Source organism: Nycticebus coucang, chromosome 4, assembly GCF_027406575.1.
Source record: "Nycticebus coucang isolate mNycCou1 chromosome 4, mNycCou1.pri, whole genome shotgun sequence".
In the NCBI taxonomy this organism is placed as follows: domain Eukaryota; kingdom Metazoa; phylum Chordata; class Mammalia; order Primates; family Lorisidae; genus Nycticebus; species Nycticebus coucang.
In genome coordinates this window covers 104,345,536-104,368,222 of record NC_069783.1, presented here as the reverse complement: position 1 = coordinate 104,368,222, position 22,687 = coordinate 104,345,536, and the positions used below count along the sequence as shown (strand labels likewise).

At 44.5% G+C, this 22,687-nt stretch overlaps 1 protein-coding gene across 1 annotated transcript; it reads right to left on the bottom strand.

The window, feature by feature from the left end:
* Positions 1-2,889: 2,889 nt before the first annotated feature.
* On the bottom strand, positions 2,890-3,773 carry LOC128583868 (Krueppel-like factor 4). The gene has a single exon (XM_053588504.1). The coding sequence runs from the start codon at positions 3,736-3,738 to the stop codon at positions 3,403-3,405; it is 336 nt and encodes a 111-aa protein (XP_053444479.1). The 5' UTR covers positions 3,739-3,773; the 3' UTR covers positions 2,890-3,402.
* Positions 3,774-22,687: the final 18,914 nt, after the last annotated feature.

The following is a 22,687-nucleotide window of genomic DNA, read 5'->3' as shown; positions in this document are numbered from 1 at the left end:
ATAATGCAATTAATAGAAATGTGAGGAAAATGTAAACATTTTTACAAATGTTAAATGTTGTAAGGGTGTTTCAGGCAGCATAGGGTTTCTTCTCCATTTTATTACTAAGGCTAAATTTATTTTTAACTAGCTTTTTAAATTTGGAATATAGAATTCAAATTAAGTCCCATTCTCTTATTCTCTGTTATATAGAGAATCGAGGAGGTATGTAATATTACTGTAAGTTACAATATGAATACTCCACTAAAGGTAACTTATTTTTACACGTAGAAAATTAAAAAACCGGCTCGGTGCCTGTAGCACAGTGGTTAAGGTGCTGGCCACATGCACTGAGGGGGGCGGGTTTGAACCCGGCCCAGGCTAGCTAAACAACAATGACAACTGCAACAAAAAAATAGCCAAGCACTGTGGCAGGCACCTGTAGTACCAGCTACCTAGGAGGCTGAGGCAAGAGAATCGCTTAGGCCCAAGAGTTTCAGGTTGCTGTAAGCTGTGATGCAACAGCACTCTACTGAGGGTGACATAGTGAGCACCTGTCTCAAAAAAAAAAAGAAAAATAAAAAAGAAAACTAAAACACAAATACTTTACTTTTCATGGAATGGAAACTTGTAATTAGCTCATTGAAATTCTATTGATTAGTACTGTTCATTTGGCTTAGATGTAGAAGATGAGAATTTGTGAGACAGATCGTTTTAAAGAGATGCAAAAGTTGGGCAGCGCCTGTGGCTCAGTCGGTAAGGCGCCAGCCCCATATACCCAGGGTGGCGGGTTCAAACCCGGCCCCTGCTGAACTGCAAACCAAAAAATAGCTGGGCGTTGTGGCAGGCGCCTGTAGTCCCAGCTACTCGGGAAGCTGAGGCAAGAAAATCCCTTCAGCCCAGGAGTTGGAGGTTGCTGTGAGCTGTGTGATGCCACAGCACTCTACCGAGGGCAATAAAGTAAGACTCCATCTCTACAAAAAAAAAAAGAGATGTAAAAATTAAAAATTCCTTTAGCCTTATTTTTTCCCACAATCTCCTTCAACTTAAGTTTAGACAAAATTTAGGATCCCGTGAGAAACCATTTGAAATATAAGGCCATGGTAGTCTACCATAACATTAAACAACTGAGCAGAGAATTCAAGGAAGAAAAATTAGTTTACCATAAACAGTAAATTCAGGTTACTACTAAACCAAAAACTTAGTGTTCAGTTAATATTAATGGTCATTTAGGATAGAATAGTCCTTGAACACCAGGAATAATTAACAAAATTTCTTTAGATTAATTGATTTGACCGTTTTGGGGTTTTTTGAGACAGAGTCTCACTTTGTCCTCCTTGGTAGAGTGGTGGGGAGTCATAGCTCACAGCAACCTCAAACTCTTGGGCTCCAATGATTCTCCTGCCTTAGCCTCCCAAGTAGCTGGACTACAGGCACCTGCCACAATGCCAGGTTAATTTTTTGAGACGGGATCTCGCTCTAGCTCAGGCTGGTCTCAAACCAGTGAGTTCAGGCAATCCACCCACCTCAGCCTCACAGAGTGCTAGGATTACAGGTGTGAGACATCTCGCCTGGCCATGCTTTGATTGTTTTCAAAGCAAAATTAACTGTATACTTCAAAATTAATTTAGATTATGTATAGTTATAATTTTGTTATAGCCATGAAGCCATGCATGTTTATTTCTAAATTTGTGGCTAATTTGCAAGGTGATAAAATATTCATTTTTGTACTTGTTAGATCCATTTAGCTGCTAAAACTAGTATTTTGTTATCTCATGTGCTGATAAGATAATGACTGTTTTCTTTCTTTCTTTTTTTTTTTTTTGAGACAGTCTCACTTTGTCACCCTCAGTAGAATGCTGTGGCATCATAGCTCACAGCAGCCTCCAGCTCCTGGGCTTAGGCGATTCTCTTGCTTCAAGCCTCCCAAGTAGCTGGAACTATAGGCGCCCGCTACAACACCCAGTTCTTTGTTGTTGTTGCAATTTGGCTGGGGCTGGGTTCGAACCTGCTACCCTCAGTATATGGGGCCAGTGCCCTACTCACTGAGCCATAGGTGCCACTCAATGACTGTTTTCTTAATAAATTTTTAGTAATATTATTGAGAAGCTCATGGCACTCTGTGAATCATGTTTTATATAGAAAGAAGTCAAGACTAAGAGAGACATAATTATATTATTTGTGCTGTATTGCTAAGAATACTTATCTTCTATCGTGGTTTGTTTGTGTTGCAATAAAGGAGTACCGGAGACTGGGTAATTTTTAAGGAAAAAGGTTTCATGATTCTGCTGGCTGAACAGTTAGGCAACTGGTGAAAGCCTCAGGCTGCTTCTACTCATGGTGGATGGTGAATAGGAGCCAGTGTGTTCAGAGATCATAAGGTGAGAGAGGAAGAGAGTTGATGGAGGTGCCTAGCTTTGTTTTTAAAAAATTTATATTATATTACATATTTATTAAGGCAAAAAACTATATATATAAAAAAATTTGTTCTGCTTGAGGCATACTTGGGAATAAACCATTGTACCAATTATTGCACATTTGAAACCACAGTGCATAACGGACTGCATAAAAATGTTAAAGTAAACCAGGCGTATTTACCTGCCCTAGGTCATAAATGTAGATCAGAAGACAAAAATAGATTTTCTTTGTCAAAGTATGCAGCAGTTTGACAACTTGGCTTTCTGGTTTGGTACCTTTAGAACCAAGACTCACCAAACACTATCAATTTTTTTTTTTTCTGGAGTGTGGTGGCATCACAGCTCATAGCAACCTCAAACTCTTGGGCTTAGGCAATTCTCTTGCCTCAGACTCCCAGTGGCTGAGACTACAGGCCACAAGGCCAAGCTATTTTTTTGTTGCAGTTGTCATAATTGTTTAGCAGGCTCCAGCCCAGGTTTGAACCCACTTGCCTCGGTATATGTGGCCGGAGCCCTAACCACTGAGATATGGGAGCCTAGCCAAACACCATCAATTTGTAAGCTATTAGAACACATTTTCAGTACCTGATTTTTCTTCTAGCATCATAATAATAAAATAACAAAAAATACAAGGTGATCTTTATGCTTATATTGCATCAAAACACAGTTCAAGGGAATTCTGATCTGGCTCACAGATCTGATTTATACCCTGACAGCCACAACTTACAGTCACTTCCTTGGCATTTTGTTAAGTCCAGGAATATTCAAGTTGGATTTAGAGTTGGAATGATAGAAGATCCTGTCACAGACCCAATCTGTTCTTTTTTGACTTTTGGCTTCCTCATGTTTCTTGACCATTCATTCACAAGGTGAACCAAGAGGGAACTTGACTTGATCGTGGTGCTTTCCAGCAGGGCTCTTCCCTTCCTTCTCGGAAAGACAAGGTGAAAGGTATAAAATACTGAATTCTCTTCTGGCAGTGTGGGTCCTATCCATTGTTTGAGACTTAAACGTGCTTCTTCATGTGTAAGGCGAGGTGGTCCGACCTAGAAAATGCGCGGTCGCACTTGTGGCACTGGAACGGGCGCTGCCCCGTGTGTTTGCGGTAGTGCCTGGTGAGTTCATCGGACCGGGTGAATCTCCACCCACAGCCATCCCAGTCACAGTGGTAGGGTTTCTCACCAGTGTGGGTTCGCAGATGTGCCTTGAGATGAGAACGCCTTGTATAGGTCTTGCCGCAGCCCGCGTAAACACAAGTGTGGGTGGGGGTTCTTTGACCGGTACACGATCTTCTTCCCCTCTTTGGCTCAGGCTCCTCCAGAATGCAGGAACTGGGCGCCATGAGTTCTTGGTAATGGAGTTCCGGGCCCAGCTCCTTTTAACAACCAGCTCGGACAGAAACTGAAGGCGTGAGAACTCGTGCCTCCCCCGGGGAGGGCACTAATCCATTCACGAGGGATCCGCCTCCATGACCCAAACTCCTCCTCCTAGGCCCCACCTCCAACATTGGGGATCAAATTTCAACAGGAAGTTTAAGGGACAAACATCCAAATTATGGCTTCATGTGTTGTGCATAATAGGAGAATAAGCACTAAAGAATATTCATGAAAACCTCACATGAATATATGCAAGATTTACAAATACTTTGTCATTCCTAGATGTTGAAATCATTTTTTAGTGATTTTGAAATGGCACATTCATAAACGTTTGCCAGATGCAATGTGGTCACCTAAATAGTGATTCGATTTATCATATCTTTAGATCTTTCTATATGTTTACTGGAGAATTTGGAAATTAATTCTTCATTTGTTCAATTTTTTATACATTTACTGGAATTGAATAGAAAGTACTTAGTGAGGCTGGGCACTGTGGCTCACACCTATAATTCTAGCACTCTGGGAGGCCAAAGTGGGAGGATCAATTCAGCTCAAGAGTTCAAGACTAGCCTAAGTAAGAGTGAGACACCTCTCCTCTCCCCCCCAAAAAAAAGAAAAGAAGAAGAAAAATTAGCCTGGTATTGTGTCAGGTACCAGCAGTCCCAGCAACCCAGGAGGCTTAAGCCCAGGAGTTTGAGGTTACTGTGAGCTAGGCTGACACCATGACACTCTAGCGTGGGCAACAGAGTGAGACTCTGTTTCAAAAACAAATAAGTGCTTAGCTGATATGTTTAAGGTAGATTTCATAATTGTTGATAAAATGTGCTGTGCTCACACCACGGCAAAGGATACTGTCTCCAAAAAATAAACAGATAAATTAATTAAGTTTTAGGTTTTCCAAAGACCATTTAGAGGGAAGCTGATATTAAAATCAAAAAGGCAAATGCCAGCTGGGTGGAATGGCTCATGCTTATAATCCTAGTACTCTGGGAAGCAAAGGGAGGTGAATTGCTTGAGCTCAGGAGGTGGAGACCAACCTGAGCAAGAGCGTGACCCCATCTCTACTAAAAATAAAAAAAACTAGCCAGGCATAGTGGTGGGCACCTGTAGTCCTAGCTACTTGGGAAGCTGAGACAAAAGAATCGCTTGAGCCCAAGAGTTTGAGTTTGCTGTGAGCTTTGACGATGCCAGGGCAACAGAGTGAGACTCTGTCTCAAAAAAAAAAAAAAAAAAGAAGAAGAAGAAGTTATACGTTTATGTTTTATAAGCAACATAAGTTTGCAATTTTCTTTTCTTATGATATCATTATCCGGCTTTCAAAGCAAGATAATGCCAGCCTCAAAAAGTGAATTAGGAAATGTTTTCTTCCTCTTCAATTTTTGAAATCATTTGAGAAAAAATAATAGTGTTCTTTCTTTGAATGTTTGATATAATTCACCTGTGAAGCCATCGGGCTAAGGACTTTTCTTTGGGGGGATTTTTATTTTTTGTACAAAATTACTATTATAATCTCTTTATTTTTATTTTTTTTTTTTGGCCGGGGCTGGGTTTGAACCCGCCATCTCTGGCATATGGGACCGGCGCCCTACCCGCTGAGCCACAGGCGCCGCCCAATAATCTCTTTATTTGTTATACATTTATTGAGATTTTTGTATTTCTTGAGTCACTTTTTTTTTTATTTTTTAGATAGTCTTACTTTGTCACCCACAGTGGAATGCTGTTGTGTCACAGCTCACTGCAGCCTCAACCTCTTGGGCTTAAGTGATTCTCTTGCCTCCACCTCCCAAGTAGCTGAGACTACAGGCGACCACAACAATGCTTGGCTACTTTTAGAGATGAGGTCTCGCTCTGGCTCAGGCTGGTCTCAAACTGGTGAGCTCAGGCAATCCTCTCTGCTGTCTTGAGTCACTTTAGATAATTTAAATAATCTAGGTTATCTAGTTTTCCAAGCACAATTGCTCATAGTAACATCGTATAATTTGTCTTACTCTATAAAGTCAGTGGTAACCTCTCTACTGTTATTCTTTATTTTAGTCATGTGCTCTTCTCACTTTTGATTTTTGTCAGTCTAGCTATAGTGTTGTCAATTTTGTTGATTTTTTCAAGGAAACAACTTTTGGTTTTATTGACTTTCTTGATTGGGTTTCCTACTGTATTTTTAAAGCTCTGCTCTCATTTATTATTATTATTATTATTATGCTTCATTTTTAGTTTTTTTTTGTGTTTGTGTGTGTGGTTTTTGGCCGGGGCTGGGTTTGAACCCGCCACCTCCGGCATATGGGACTGGCACCCTACTCCTTGAGCCACAGGCGTCACCCCATTTTTAGTTTTTTGTTTCTTGACCACTTAAATACTCATCCATTGTAGAAAACTTGGAAAGAGGCTGAGCGCAGTGGCTCATACGTGTAATATTAGCACTCTGGGAGACTGAAGTGGGTGGATTGCCTGAGCTCACTGGTTCCAGACTAGCCTGAGCAAGAGCCAGACCCCGTCTCTAAAAATAGCCAGGTGTTGTGGCAGGTGCCTGTAGTCCCAGCTACTTGAGAGGCTGAAGCAAGAGAATTGCTTCAGCCCAAAAAGTTTGAGGTTGCTCTGAGCTGTGACACCTTGGCACTCTACCCAGAGTATAAAGTGAGACTCTATCTCAAAAAAAAAAAAAAAGAGAGAAAGAGAGAAAAAAAACTTGGAAGGATAAGTAGGTGTGACTAGAGGCCACGGAAGCCGCCCCATGCCTGCCCCACTGTCATCCTGGCGTGACCCCCTCCCCACACCCCTATGCCCGGCCAGCATCTGTTTGGCTGAGCAGGAGGTGGTGGTGCCCAGGGCAAAGAAAGAGGACTTCTTGGGCCAAGGGCTGCCCCCAGGGTCAGGGATCCCGGATTTCCCACCTCCCTTCAACTCTGATTCCAGGTTTGACATGGTCTTCTCCACCACTGCTTTGCGCCCATGAAGGCCCACGACTCTTTAGCATCTTATTTCTGCAATCTTTGTGTTTAGCTTACTCTTGATGTAAAGTTATCAATTTGAGATATTATAAACTAGACATTTATAGCTATAAATTTCTCTCAGCACTGCTTTTAGTGCATTCCATAAATTTCAATATGTTGTGTTTTCATTTTCAATTATCTCAATTATTTCAATCATTTCAATCATTTAAAGATATCCTTTGTAGTTTCTTCTTTGTAGAAGAATACATTGTTTAATTTCCACATATTTCTGAATTTTCCAGTTTATCTTCTGTTACTGATTTCTAACATCATCTTAACATTGAGGTCAGAAAAGATATTTTGTGTGTTATGTATATTTTTAAATCCATTAAAAATTTTGTGGCCTAACATATTAGTTTATCCTAGAGAATGTACCTAACACATTAGTTTATCCTAGAGAATGTCCCATGTGCACTTTGGAAGAATGGGATGGATTGGATGGATTGGATGGATTGTTCTGTACGCGTCTGTTAGGTCTAGCTGTTCTATTGAGCTGTTCAAGTCCTCTATTTTCTTGTTTATCTCCTCTCTGGTTTATTCATTATTGAAAGTATCAAAGTTTCCAACTATTATTGGGAGAGTTGCCTATTACAATTCTGCCATTTTTTACTTCATGTATTTTGAGGGTCTGTTATTATGTGTTTAAATATTTATAATTGCCATATCCTACTTTCTGTGTCAAACTTATTACTAATACACAGGGTGGCCATAAAGTTTGTGTCCAATTTAAAATAGTGCGCAATTTGCACACTTCTTTGTTTCTTCTAATCTTTTTGAATTTAAAATCTCATTTTTACTTCTATTAACCTAACTTTTAGGTATCATCTCCTGGTCCTCTCATACACACCTTCCTGTCTGGTCACAAGGCTACTGGAGGAAGCGCTGAATCCTGTCATTCTTCTTTCTAAAGTAGCCTCACAAGGGGCCAAAACAACTGGATGCTCCTTGGAATAAACACTTTTTTCTCTTATATTTTTCAAGGAACACCTCTTAGAAAGCATGAACAGATAAGCAAGAAACTGATTCAACACATTCAAAGAAACAGCTGCTGAAAACCCATGTGATGGACAATAAGACGTCTCTTTCTCCAAACATTTCCTCAAAATGATGTAGCATTTTCCCAGCCAGGGCATGGGTGTCTGCTTCAGGATCCACCCCTTTACCTTCCCTTTCTTCTTCATTGAGGACAATGGGGTGTCTTCCTTTCTGGTCTTACCTTAACTATGTTCCCAAAAGTTATTTTTGTATTTTTTTAAATGAGAAAATTACAAATAAAATTAGTGAAATTATTTTGCACAAAAACACACATCTGGGTGACATTTGGTACCACAAGCGTGTATCATTCATATGATGCTTTAGGCCCATCTACAAGATAGAGCTCACCCCTCTCTACGTGAAGGAGTAGTCTTCTGGTCAGAGATTGAAAATAAGTTGGGAAGTTGTGGCCTCACCCCATTGGCTTGGCTGGACTGATAGTTCCAGAGTTCCCCCTGCCCTCCCGACCAGGTCTGCGTGGTCTCCCAGACATAAGGGAGAGTGGAACATCCACGTCCTTCAGGCAGACCCAGCCCCCTCCACCCCCAGCCAGGTGCAGCCCCATAGTCACAGCAACATCCCAGAGCCACTCAGACGTGCTGACGGCCATAGAAATCCATATTTAGAGGAGCTCGTTTGCTCATTCTTCAAGGCCTTATTCTGGTTAAAGAGATGCTCAAATACAAGTCACCCTTGTCTGCAGCCACCACACTTACTTTATGGTAAACTGGGTTTCCTCCCTAAGCAGCAGATTGGTGATCTCTAATCCCTTCTCCCATTTTTGTTGGTTTTCCTAGCGGATCCTCTCACACCAATGATATCTATCACAAAAATGACCAGTGTCTCCAAATTCAAAGTCTAGTCTCAGCCAGCCGCGTGGAAACGGCAGTTCCTTTGCTAAAAGTTGAACGCCTCGCCTAGCGCTGCAGGTGTGGCTCATATTCCCCAGCTCTTTACTCATCCAGTGAGTGCATCTGACTCGCGGGAGCTCGCTGGTCAACGCAGGGTGGAGGTGGGGGGGTGGGGAGGAGGACCGGACTGTGCCAAGCCGAACTGTAGAACACCCCTGGCTCAGGCAGGCGGACCCTCAGCTGGGGCCTTCGCCTTCACCACTCAAGGGCAGAGGACCCAGCGCCCGCCCTCTGCGGGTCCACAGCCCGCGCCTGAACCAGTAGCAGCGCAGCCCCCGGATCTGGACACAACCAGACCCTCCCCTAATGTCCTCAAGGCAGGCTGGGCCTCCAGAAGAGAAATTCCCCTCCCTCATTGGAACGCAAGACCCTGCAGGAACCAAGAAGAGGTTGTTTTTATTTGCAGACCTTTTGATTTGTCCATGCGATGGCTCTGAATTTCCTGCCAGAGTACCAAGCACTGACCCCCAGAGCCTGGGGGTTAAAGAGATTGAAATCCGACCCGCCTCCCACGACCCGGGTTGGGGGGCTCCGCTCCCCCACCTATGCTGTCAGCCTCCGCACACCGCCCCTGGCTCTATTCGCTGTCGGGGCTTTCCGGTGGTTCTCCGGGTTTCTCTGTGTGAGATGCCACCTCTAACATTGATGTTCAAGGTCCCTGTCCCCTTCTTCTACCCACTGGAGGCCCTGGGGGTCTTGTCCTGTCCACCCTGCCTCTGGCTGCCCAGCCCTACTTACTTCATGGACATCCCCAAGTGGGCTTCTTTCTCCGTGCTTCTTTTTTTTTTTTTGTTTGTTTGTTTTTGAGACAGAGTCTCACTATGTCGCCCTCTGTAGAGACTATGGAGTCACAGCTCACAGCAACCTCAAACTCTTGGGCTTAAGGGATTCTCTTGCCTCAGCCTCCCCAGTAGCTGGAACTACAGGTACCCACAACATCACCCGGCTTTTTTGTCGCAGTTGTTACTGTTTAGCTGGCCCGGACCGGGTCCAAACCCGCTACTCTCGGTGTATGTGGCTGGCGCCCAGCCTTTCTCCATGCTTCTTGAGCTTCTCCTCTGGATATCTTTCTGCTCAGGCGTCACAGCAAACCGCCCATAGATATATAAATTAGCTTGCCTGGTCCACCTATGGCCTGACCCCCTCCCTGTCTAACTGCATCTTAAGGCACACGGCTCAAAACGCTTTACCTGTCCTCAGTCTCCACGTCTATAAAATGCGGATGACACTGGGGCGAAACGTGTGGCTCAAAGGAGTAGGGCTCCGGCCCCATACCCCAGATGTGGCAGGTTCAAACACGGCCCCAGCTTATGTAAACCCCAGTTTATGGGGTTGTGCAAGCATCACCACAATGTTAGAAGAATTTTACCACCTCAAAAAGAAACTCCATACTCCTTAGCTATTGCCCTCCTGTACCTGAACCTCCACCTTTTCCACCTCCCACCCCAATCCTTAAGAAGCCCCTAATCTACCCAACAGATGTGCCTATTCTGGTCTTTATTTCTCTCTTTCTTTCTTTCTTTTTTGTTTCTTTCTCTCTCTCTCTCTCTTTCTTTCTCACAATGCAGAATCTGAGCCTGTCCTGGAGGTTCCTAACCCCAGTAGGACTCAGAACTTGTAGCTGGGCACCTCCCCTGCCCATAGAGTAGAGGTCTGAATGTCTAACTTTGGGGTGGGTACAAGGAGAGGGAGGCTGTCAGGAGATCCCAGGTAGCAGGAGGCCTGGTGAAGTTTAAAGCTAGACTGGGTTGGCCCTACGCTACAGTTGTACCCTTAAGCTGGACTTGAGTCACGTTCCCTCAAATAGCAGTTGCTCTTTTTCTCAGCAGCTCTCAGGGCCATGCAAGGAAGATAAGCAGAGTCCACAGGACCTGGGGCCCTTGAGACTTGCTTTAGGTGCCCATGAATATGTTTTCCATTTTCATTTCTTTTAAAATCAGAAGAAAATGAAGATGTAACAATGAATCCAGCCTAGATTTGTTGGTTTGGGCAATCTTGTTCTCAGTTCTTGGAGTGCTCTTGGCTGAAGAATGACCACACCCATCAAGCAAGGCAAGCATGAAACCAGGTTTACTGAGGAAGGTTGAGACAGGTTTACAGAGCAAGAGCAAGATACATGCACCACAGACTACAGACAGGCTCATTGTGATCACAAAAAGGCCTTGGTTATGGTCTGGGGTCTTGTTTTATAATGCCTGAACCGGACCCTCCTTGGGGTTCAGAGTTTACATTGGAACTACTTTGATGAACAGTTGGGAGTTATATGACCTGAGTCTTACTGCACATATGGACATCCATGAGCCTCTTGGAAAGCCCATTTTGGGGGGTGGACTGTAATATAGATTCAAGCTAATGACACGATAATTAGCCTCAAGGTTGTTCTAGGTCACCTTTCAGACTCCACTGTACCTGTGCTGTTTGGCCTATAGCTGGGGAATCCTCTGCACCCTTTTGCAGCTGGGAGCTAGGTTCTGACTGGTAGATTGGTGGGCGGTTTCCTTCTTCCTAGGTGTGGCCAATTACTCTGGGCAGGATGAAGGTGGGGCAGCACCAAGTCAGGGCACCCAGGCAGAGGCTCTAACAATCTATAAAACAGATTATATTTGTCTTTATAACAATGTCATCATAAAATATAATTTTTCATATTTTTTCATGGTGGAAGAGGCAAAGGAAAGCAAAAATGCCCAGAATCCAGGAAGTTCTGGGCAGCCCTGAGAGCAAGTGCCTGGGAGGATAGGGCTCTGGCGCCAGCCAGGCTGGAAAAGAGAAGTGAGGAGGGTCAGAGGGGTCCCTGTGGCTGCTGACCCTGGTTTTCTCCAGTGTAGAGCTGCTCCTGGATGCAGTTGGCCAGCCAGGGAAGAGACAGTTATAAGAGAATTCTTCAGCAATCTTTTTGTTTGAAGAGGAAAGAAAAATCCAGCCTCAGTAGCAATTTGTTAAAGCCAAATGGACCTTTGTGTTGTGAATTACCCTGTGTGAGATCTGAGCCTGCTGATCCCACAGGCCCTGGCTGAGAGGGAGGAGCCAACAGTGTAGACTCGGGCCCCTGGATGAGCAGGAGGCAGAGTCCAGTCTAGCCCCAGCCAAGACCGCAGGCATCCCTGGATAAGCAGAAGGTAAACACATAAGTGGACACTCTCAGGTGCTAAGTGCAGTGAAGAAGAGAAAATAGAATGACTAAGAGGGGATGCTTTGGGAGTCAGGAAAGGCCCGCCCGGACTGAGTGGCCTGAGCAGGGAGGAGGCTGCTTGGGGCTCCCAGAAGAGATAGTATTATAGTAGAGTGATTTTATATATAATCCATGATTTGTTTTCTATTGGAGGAACATTAGCCAGCGACTAGCCTTTTAGACTCAAAAGTCCGAACATTAAAAATGACACATTAGAGCCATTTATGAGCAGAATTAAAAATTAAAATCACTCATATGTAAAATAATCCTGTGTAGAAAGTCCTTTTTTTTTTGAGACAGAGTCTCACTCAGCCACTTGAATAGAGTGCTATCACATCATAGCTCACAGCAACCTCAAACTTTTGGGCTCAAGTGATCCTCTTATCTCAGCCTCTTAAGTACCTAGGATTACAGGCACCCATCACAATACCTGGATAGTTTTTCTATTGTTAGTAGAGATGAGTCTTGCTTTGCTCAGGCAAGTCTCGAACTCCTGAGCTGGGGCGATCCATCTACCTCAGCTCTGAGAAGGCGAAGGAATGTAGTTATGAGCTGCCGTGGTAGGCCTAAAAAGTCTTAATACCTTAAACATTCTTATTTCCTTTTCTTTTAGAAGATTACTTAATCTAGAGGTTTACAAAATTTTTTTATCTTGATTTAAATGGCTGATTTATTCTGTTTTTGTGATTGGATTTTTAGAATTTTTAAATCATTATCTTCTTTTTTCTTTTTAATCATTATCTTGTTCGGCCAGAAGATAATCTCTTTTATGAGCACAGTACATACATATTTGATCTTGACTGCAGCACAAATATGTGCCTTCTCTCTGTACTGTGACACGGACCAAGGAGAAAGCAGAGCCCTGCTCTGTCTGTGCAGGAGAGCACAGCTCCCCCTGGGTTTGCATCTTTGTGCTTTTGCACCTGATACCCCAATGGAGCAGAGCCTGGCCCAGGAGGGCTGATGGTGTGAATGTTCGAGAAAGCACTTCTACAGAGTCTTGGCAGACCCAATGTTAACTCAGAATATTTATAGCTCCCATCTGTTTACCTGCAGGCTTCAGGGTACAGAGAATCCTGGGTGGAGGGAAGGAGAGCAGAAAGGGAAGGGAAGGGACCAAAGGGACAGCTAGCCACAGGCCAGTGGGGTGCCCTGGGAAGAAGATCTGGGGTGTCCTCCCTGTGTCCTGGCACAAAACCATCTGGGAGGCTTCAGTGAAAGCTTCAATCGCACTTGAAGTTCTTTTTAGCTTATTTTATGTCCTTCAGGCAGGTCCATGTGGACCCAGCAGGGAGGGGGCACTGGTTTTATTCCATTCATAACCCCTAAGGTGATAGGAATGGAGATAGAAAACCCGGGTTCTTGAGAAGGTAGCTTGTGGGTACGCTGGAAGGACATGAAACTCAGCACTGAGGGTCTAGGAACCTGTGATGGTTGGTGTGACTGATTAACTGTTCAAGGGCTGAGCAAGCATGTGATCAGCAGAAAAGGCGATTCTGCTGGGGGCTGGGAGGAGGCTCCTGCCCTGTGAAGAGGTGTTGTGTTAGGTACAAATAATGCTTGTTTATATTGTTAATATAAGCAATACTTATGTATGTTACACATTCCAACAATACCTTATTTTTTTTAAAATATAAATCACACCCCCCCAAAAAAAAAGATTTAGGTAAAGTTGTTGATAATTATTTATTAGCGTGACAATTAAAAAAAAAGAAGAAAGAGGGCGGCGCCTGTGGCTCAGTCGGTAAGGCGCCGGCCCCATATACAGAGGGTGGCGGGTTCAAACCCGGCCTCGGCTGAACTGCAACCAAAAAATAGCTGGGTGTTGTGGCGGGCGCCTGTAGTCCTAGCTACTCAGGAGGCTGAGGCAAGAGAATTGCTTAAGCCCAGGAGTTGGAGGTTGCTGTGAGCTGTGTGATGCCATGGCACTCTACCGAGGGCCATAAAGTGAGACTCTGTCTCTACAAAAAAAAAAAAAAAAAAAGAAGAAAGAAAGAAATAGGGCAGCACCTGTGGCTCAAAGGGGTAGTGTGCCAGCCGGGAGGTGGCAGGTTCAAACCCAGCCATGGTGAAAAACTGCAAAAAAAAAAAAAAAAAAAAGAGAAAGAAAGAAATACACTGGCTTTAAATGGGAAAGCAGTCTTTCAATCCATAATTTCAGTGAGTGTAGTCCAATCTCCAAGGCAAAGTGTAAAACTGTATGCATATTTCTTAGCAGGGCACCAAATAAGGAGAAATGAGAAGGCACTAAATTCTTGGATAGTCATGGAAGCCTGAGAAATTTTAGAATTGTAACTCATGGGCGGCGCCTGTGGCTCAGTGAGTAGGGCGCCGGCCCCATATACCGAGGGTGGTGGGTTCAAACCCAGCCCCGGCCAAACTGCAACAAAAAAATAGCCGGGCGTTGTGGTGGGCGCCTGTAGTCCCAGCTACTCGGGAGGCTGAGGCAGGATTTGGAGGTTGCTGTGAGCTGTGACACCACAGCACTTTACTGAGGGTTAATAAGTGAGATTCTGTCTTAAAAAAAAAGAATTGTAATCAGTGTAACCTGGCTTATTGTACCCTCAATGAATCCCCAACAATAAAAATAAATAAATAAATAAAAAGAATTGTAACTTATGATATATTATGCCCCATAAAGTAATATATAGGAATGATTTTAATTGTACAGAAAATATACAACAATCTCAAGTGGCAAATGCATAAGATATTATATTGTATTGTATCTTATGTAATACAAAACAAGGTGCTTGTTTAATATCCTTAACAAGTACATTTTAAATGCCTGCCTGACGCAAGCGTCAGAACCAGACACAATTCTTCCAGGTACATTGAACTGCCAATCATAAAAGAGGACCTCACAACACATATAACAAATGTTAACTCTGCCTGTGTTAATGTCTTTGAAGTATGTAATATGATGAATACTATTTTTCCATATTTCCTTTTTTAAATGTTTATTTTGACTTTAATAAATGAATATATTTTAAAAAATTATTTATTAGCGTGAAAGACAAATCAGATATAGTCACATGGTAGATGTTAGGCAGTCTTAGTAGTCATGTTTTCTATGAGTATTTAATGATGGAAAATACAAGAAAGAGCCAGAAAAGATTTCAAACTTGTTACTCAGTTTTTATTTTTTCTTATTAAAATCATTTTAAAATTAAAAAAAATGCTACTCAGGAGGCTGAGGCAGGAGAATCGCCTAAGCCCAAGAGCTGAAGGTTGCTGTGAGCTGTGACGCCACAGCACTCTACTGAGAGCGACAAAGTGAGACTCTGTCTCTAAAAAAAAAAACAAAAAAAAAATTTTTTTAAATGTTCAAAAGAGGTTAGGATCAGAGGTGCCCACCGGGGGGTGAATCAAAAGCCAGAAGTGCTAGGACTCAGGGCCAGGACTCAGTGTGGGGACTTGGGGCTAGCAGAATTTTCTTTGGCAATGCCCAGCTTCCAGGGGTGAGACAGGCAGCAGGAGGGGCGTCTGCTGTCCTGCAGCTCAGTGTCTGGGTAGGCTCCTCTGCCAGGTCAGCTTCTGACAGTTCCTGCCCTTTACGTGGGTCATTACAAAAGTTTTGAAAGACATAAAAATCAAGAAGCATAGGGCGGTGCCTGTGGCTCAGTGAGCAGGGCGCCGGCCCCATATACCGAGGGTGGTGGGTTCAAACCCAGCCCCGGCCAAACTGCAACAAAAAAATAGCCGGGCGTTGTGGCTGGCGCCTGTAGTCCCAGCTACTTGGGAGGCTGAGGCAGGAGAATCACCTACGCCCAGGAGTTGGAGGTTGCTGTGAGCTGTGTGATGCCACGGCACTCTACCGAGGGCAATAAAGTGAAACTCTGTCTCTACAAAAAAAAAAATCAAGGAGCATAAAATCCACACAAATGGAAACAAATGAAGCCTTCCTAGCAGCACTGATAAGCCCAGCAAGTTGACACCTGCACAAGTGACTCAAAAAGGACACTGCCAACTGTGGTTTTTGGAAGTGAAATAATGAACCATAACACCGTCTGTCTAAAAACTTTCACAGAGACATACCCAAGCCTGAATCTGAGAATTTCCTTGGTATTAATTCCTTTTCTTCTTAATTGGCCACAGCCAGTGTCTGTGGCTGGGGTCTGAGAATACTCCCCAAGACTCCCCCAGGAGCCAGGACTGGGAACCCAGGGCCAAATGCTCCTGTGGCCGCCTCCTCCCTCTGCCATCCTCCCAGGCTCTGACAGCTCTGCCTCCCTGGGCACATGGGCTTTATTTTCTAAAAATGACAAGTTATTTTTTCAAAGAAGTAATATTTATTAAACATTAAAAAATCCAGCAATTCTGAAGTATGAAGTAAGATGTAAAAGTCCCCTTTGTCCTTCCAGCCCCCTCTCCTGGCAGTGGCCCTATGGGCAGTTGGGCGATGTCCTCTAGCTCTGAGTTGCCATATGTGGGAGGATCACACACCTCTCACACCAGAGCTTAAACCCAGCCTCTTTGGGGGACTTGCCTGCAGCAGAGCCAGGCTCCCACAGGGAAGGAATGATGGGGAACCCCTGTCTCCCCATCTTTGTGAAGAATCCTTGACACCACTTGCTAGATGGAAGACAATAACAGATCTCTCATTCCTTCACCCACCCATTCATCAACAAATACTTGAGTGCCTCTGAGGGCCAAGCATCCTTCCAAGTGCTCAGAATCCTTCAGTGGGCAAAAGGGAGAAAGATTTTTGCCCTCATGAATTGAGGCGGGAGATGGGCAGTGCACACATTAAATAACAGGCTGATATGGGACATCGGGAGAGAGGTGCCATGAGGGATAGCAGAGCAAAGTGGGGGGAGGGGTTGGAGGTACTGGGGAGTGCAGGGCCAAGGCAGGCCTCAATGGGAAGGTGAGACTTATGTCTCAAAGGAGAGGAGCCACATGGGTTTCTAAGGGAAAGGCATTCCAGGCAATGGGAACAGCCAACGCACAGGCCCTGAGGCAGGCTGAGCCTCTTCAAGGACCAGCAGGGGCAAGTCGGCTAGAGTGGAAGTGATGTGGGGAGAGTCATGTGGCCTTCCTGCTCATGTGAATGAAATGGTGCCAGTGCCACGTGTGAGCAAGGGTGGCCTGGTCCGATCTACATCACACAAGGAGCTCATCTGCTGTGCTAACAACAGGCTGTGGACAGGAAGAGCAGCCAGGATGCCACAGCCCAGCCCAGGTGAGAGGAGGCAGCTGCTCCCACCAGGTGTCGGTGAGAACTGGTTGGATTGGGATGCATTTTGAAGAATATATGAATAAGCTGGGCATGAATCTAAGAGGAACCCAGGACAAGACCAAGGTTTCTGATCCTTGGTTTGTCTTATGAGCAACTTATTTAACCTTTATCTGATATGGGACAGGTACAGATGGAACAGTTTTATTTTCTGCAGGAAGCTAAGATGGGATTTTCATTTTAGAAGTTTGAATTAGAGATGTTCATTAGATGAACATTCCCTAAAACTCTGGTTGGCAGAGCTGTGGAGGTGCTGGTGTCAGGATGGCTGTCTGCCCTCAGTACCTGGTGTGCTCTTGACTGAAGAGTGACCAGACACACCAAAGTGTCAAGTCCAGCTTCCTGGTTCTGTTTTCCTGGTTCTCTGGCTCCTTAGGAGGGAAAAATCACCAGGAGGGCCAATATGACAGGGACCACAAGAACAGTCTCACACAAACAGCTCTTTATTATAAAATGGAGTGAGTCTGTCTCCAGAAGTAGGGAGGAGACAGACTGACTGACTCACTCCCTTACTCCCTCTCAGGTTTTCTTTTTTATTGGCCTAGTCCAGGGCAGGGGTCCAGGGAGGTGTAAGATGGTACTAGCTCATCAGCAGGTGTCCTTGATTCCACCTGCACATATGAGCTTCCTTTTCCTGCCCCCAGCCTGTTGTTAGCACAGCAGATGAGCTCCTTGTGTGGTGTAGATTGGGCCAGGCCATCCCTGCTCACACGTGGCACTGGCACCATTTCATTCAGATAAGCAGGAAGGCCACAGAACAGGTGAGGGGAGCTCCCCGACTGATGAAGCAGTCCCCCCACTTCAGGTGTAGCAGTTGCCCAAGATAGGATTAAGGGCGGGGCAACATCAAAACAGGGTGCCTGCCTTTATCCTTTTTCCCAGATGGAGAGATGGCTCCAGACAGCACCAAGCAGCACATCCTCATTCCAAGAAGAGCTGAGATCCTATCTACCTGACAGTGGCTCTGTTCTGGTAAGAATCCAAGAAAGACTTTCTGGAGGACCGAGATCTTAATTTCTGCCCCCAAATTCAAATTTGGGAGCCTGCTGGGCTGGACCACAGTGGCTCTACCTAAGGTCTGGGGAGGTCCGGGAACGGAAGTGGCTTCATATGATGCCTTGGGGTCAGCAGGGCAGCCTGGCCCAGACCCAGGCACTATGATGGGGCTGTGCTTTGGAGTCAGGGACTACAGAGCTACATTACCACGGACCCAGGCCCTTGGACACAACATGCAGCCAGGGGTGAGCTGGAGTGAGCTGCAACAGCCACCCTGGGAGGGTGGGAGGCAGCAGGAAAGCCGCAGGCCCAGCACTCTCCATGTCTCACTACGCATTCTCCCGCCTATCCACGCACCCTCACTGGACATATTCCACTTTAATTGCCAGTCTGATCAGCAAAAATGATGTCTCATTCCTTTTTTTTTTTTTTTGTAGAGACAGAGTCTCACTATACCATTCTCAGGTAGAGTGCCATGATGTCACACGGCTCACAGCAACCTCTAACTCTTGGGCTTATGTGATTCTCTTGCCTCAGCCTCCCGAGCAGCTGGTACTACAGGCGCCCGCCACAACGCCCGGCTATTTTTCTGTTGCAGTTTGGCCAGGGCTGGGTTTGAATCCGCCACCTTTGGCATATGAGGCCGGCGCCCTACTCACTGAGCCACAGGCGCCGCCCATTCCTTTTTGTACTAAAAAATGACATTTCATTGTTTCATGCTGCATTTTTGTAATTCCTAGAGAGGTCCGAGCATTTTGTATGACAGTGACTTGTACTGAATTGTTGCTGTTTCTCATATTGACTTTTTTTTTTTTTTGAAACAAAGTCTCACTTTGTAGAGTGCTCACAGTTCACAGCAGCCTCAAACTCTTGGGCTTAAGCGATTCTCTTGCCTCAGCTTCCCAAGTAGCTGGGCCTACAGGCACCCGCCACAACACCCGACTATTTTTTGTTGCAGTTGTCATTGTTGGTTAGCTGGCCCCGGGCCGGGTTCGAACCACCAACTTCGGTGTATGTGGCTGGTGCCCTAACCACTGTACTACAGGCGCCGAGCCACTCTCATATTGACTTTCTGATGCTCTTCACATGTCTGCATTATTCTTTTCTTTCTGTCGGACACTCCTCTGTGCTGTGCAAAGCACAGTGGGGGTGGAAGGTATAGGTAGGGCTGCCCCAGCAGCTCAGCTCCAGGCTCACATATCCAGACTGGGGCTTCTGAGCCCACTGCAGATGTGTATGGGGGACATTTGACTAACCTGACAGATCAAGTTCTAGCCATAGGCCAAAAAACTCTGGCCACAGGGGTCTGTAAATAGGACCACAGCCTCTGATGGTGGGAAAGCAACCAGCAGCTCTAGCACATTTTATAACAAGGAGGTATCCTTCAGATATTTCCAGCGATGGAATTTTGTCTTGATATTCATGGGGTCACCAGTTCTCAGCCAAAAGAGTGGGCTTATATGGCTTGGACTTAAGAAATAGGTAATTAGAAACTCTACTTTTAGGTGGGGAAAACATCTGCCAGGTAATGTTTTAAGGAATATTATTCTGAATGTGAGTTAGATAGGGGCTGGAAAGAGAGAAGTAAAGGAGGAAGACTCAGCTGGAAAAATAGAATTAACAACAAACGGCAAGGTGAAGAGCAATTAAAATGTAGAAAATAGGGCGGCGCCTGTGGCTCAGTCGGTAAGGCGCCAGCCCCATATACCGAGGGTGGCGGGTTCAAACCCGGCCCCGGCCAAACTGCAACCAAAAAATAGCCGGGCGTTGCGGCGGGCGCCTGTGGTCCCAGCTACTCGGGAGGCTGAGGCAAGAGAATTGCTTAAGCCCAGGAGTTGGAGGTTGCTGTGAGCTGGGTGAGGCCACGGCACTCTACCGAGGGCCATAAAGTGAGACTCTGTCTCTACAAAAAAAAAAAAAAAAATGTAGAAAATAAAAACAGATCACCAGCCTGTGATATTTATTTGGTGCCTGAGTGAATGTGAATGTATCATGTTAGGTAATAGATGTGGCTCGAAAGACATGGTGTTGTTTCATTAGAGTTTGCACACTGCAGCTCAGTGGCCGAACACAATATATAAAATGCTAACAACTCGAACCTCAGCAATTACTAACATCAGCTGGAGAATCTCAACGTTGGTTAAATGCCTGGGAGCTCAGCAGTTTCCTGCCTGGACAACTATTTTAAACATTTGGGTCTTAATTAGTGCTAGCATTGTGTGATTAACATGTAGCTATTTCTCCTATTATTTTAGATCTCAAGAGGTTATTTTTTGTTAATCTTCACATTACTCATCGACCCTCCCCCGGCAAAACCTCTAATCACAATGACAAATCATGCTAAACATTCCACTCCTAGCCCTGCCCCCAAATCTCATGGATGTTGTTTGCTTTTTCTGTGACATAATTATCATGCTATGCTGAGGTTAGGGGTAGGGTGTGGGTGAGACATATTCACAGAGAAGCAGAGGCCTCTCGAAAGAACAGGTACTAGCCACACCTCTCTTCTCACACTACAGAAGCAGAAAAGCCCATATACCCATGACACAGTTATAATATGCAATGACTGATTCAGAACCGAAGGAATGTGGCTGAAAGAAGGAAAGATCTGGGGACATGACCTAGCCTAGCACTTTCCCAGACCACCCAGCAATATCAGTGTATTCCTGAGGGGAGCTCTTAAAAGATGACAGAAGCGGTGTGGGAAAGCTAAGGTCAGAACAAGAAGGGAAAAATGCTTCAGTATGAATTCTCTCTCAGTATGAATTAAGGGTTTGTCTTACTGTGTGGTTGGTGGTTTGTTATCCCTTCATGGGATGTGAGACGGAGGCAGGGTGGTGCCTGGACCATGTCTGTACTGTCAGGTGACATGGGACTTGCTCTAGGGCATTGCACAACATCTCTGGTTGGGAGGCCAGGTGAGTGGGTGACAGGTCAGCCCTTGGAGCCCTACCTTGGACAGATCTGTAGCTGCAAATCAGTGATTACGAATGAGTCACTGAGCCCAGGCCTGCCCTGAGGACACGTCTGGGTGGAGTTTGTTTTTGCTGTCTCTGCACCTCCTCTCTCTGATTACTGATTACCCTCTAGCCCCAGGGTTTTTTAAACCTCCAAGTTTTTCCCCTCTAGAGAGCTTTTCACTTCTCATTACACTTTTTTCTTTACCCTCCACCCAACTGATATTTTCTTCACAGCCTGGTCTCAGTCATCTTCATGAAGACCCTAAGTTTACACACTATGTCACCTGAAGCCAGTGTTCGGTATCCCCACCTCAGAGCCATCTCATGGTTTACAGTGAGGCAAACATATGGAAACAGCCTTTCAGGCAGGTCACCCTTCCTGGGACCCCTGGGATCGAACCATTTAGGTGATTGCTTTTACCTCCACAGAAAACTATTCAAAGGCATGCTTCGAAATAGCACATAAATATAGTCAGGGAAGAATGAAACAAAAGATTCAGGTAGTCAGGGGCCAATAGCTCAGTTGGTAGAGTATCAGATTTTGGCTGGGAGTGGTGGCACACGCCTGTAATCCTACTAGGCTGGGAGGCTGACGTGGGAGGATCACTTTAGCTCAGGAGTTCATGACCAGCTTGACCAAGACAATGATCCCCATCTCTCTTAAAAATATAAATTAGTGGTGCATCTTACAAGGGTATATGTGAAACTTAGTAAATGTGGAATGTAAATGTCTTAGCACAGTAACTAAGAAAATGCCAGGAAGGCTATGTTAACCAGTGCGATGAAAATGTGTCGAAGGGTCTATGAAACCAGGGTATGGTGCCCCATGATCACATTAATGTACACAGCTATGATTTAATAAAAATAAATAAATATATAAATTAGCACTTTATCCTGAATCTCAGAGTCAAAAGATTCTATAATAGACATACTCTTATTTGACAATATGAATGTTACTTTCTTTGCATTATTATTATTATTGCTTAATATTTCAATGCAGCAATTCTCTGATTTCTTTTCTGAATGTATTTATGTTCGTTCATTCTTTACGAGGTTTTTGTTTCTAGTCTTTATCTTAAACATTGTTATTGTTATTAAATTTCAAGCCTCTTTAATTTTGTGAAGGCAAAAAATGGAAACCTAATAAACACATGTATATGTAAAAATAAAATAAAATAAATATATATATATATAAATTAGCTGAGCATTTTGGCGGGCACCCGTAGTACCAGCTACTTGGGAGGCTGAGATAGGAGTGTTACTTGAGCCCAGGAGTTTGAGGATGCTGTGAGCTAGACTGGTGCCAGAGCAATCTAGTCTGGGCAACAGAGTGAGACTCTATATAAAAAAATGAATAAATAAAAATTGTCATATAGTACATAAATATTAAAAAGAAAAAGATTCAGATAGATGGCCAGGGACTGAATGCCTTTTGTGATTTATCAAAGGAAAAAGCCAAACATTTTGTTGGTCAACTCAAGTTGGGTGAGAATACCTGTTTTAGAAAACAAAGGCCAAATCACTGAGAGAAAGTAATTTGGCTTTTTTCTGACTTGCTTTGCATAAAGAAACTGCCTCTAATTGTATGTAGAGATCCTTGTGGGATGGCTCATTTTGTTCC

Coding starts and splice junctions, on each gene's coding strand:
- LOC128583868 (XM_053588504.1), bottom strand. CDS start 3,738: ATGGCGCCCAGTTCCTGCATTCTGGAGGAGCCTGAGCCAAAGAGGGGA.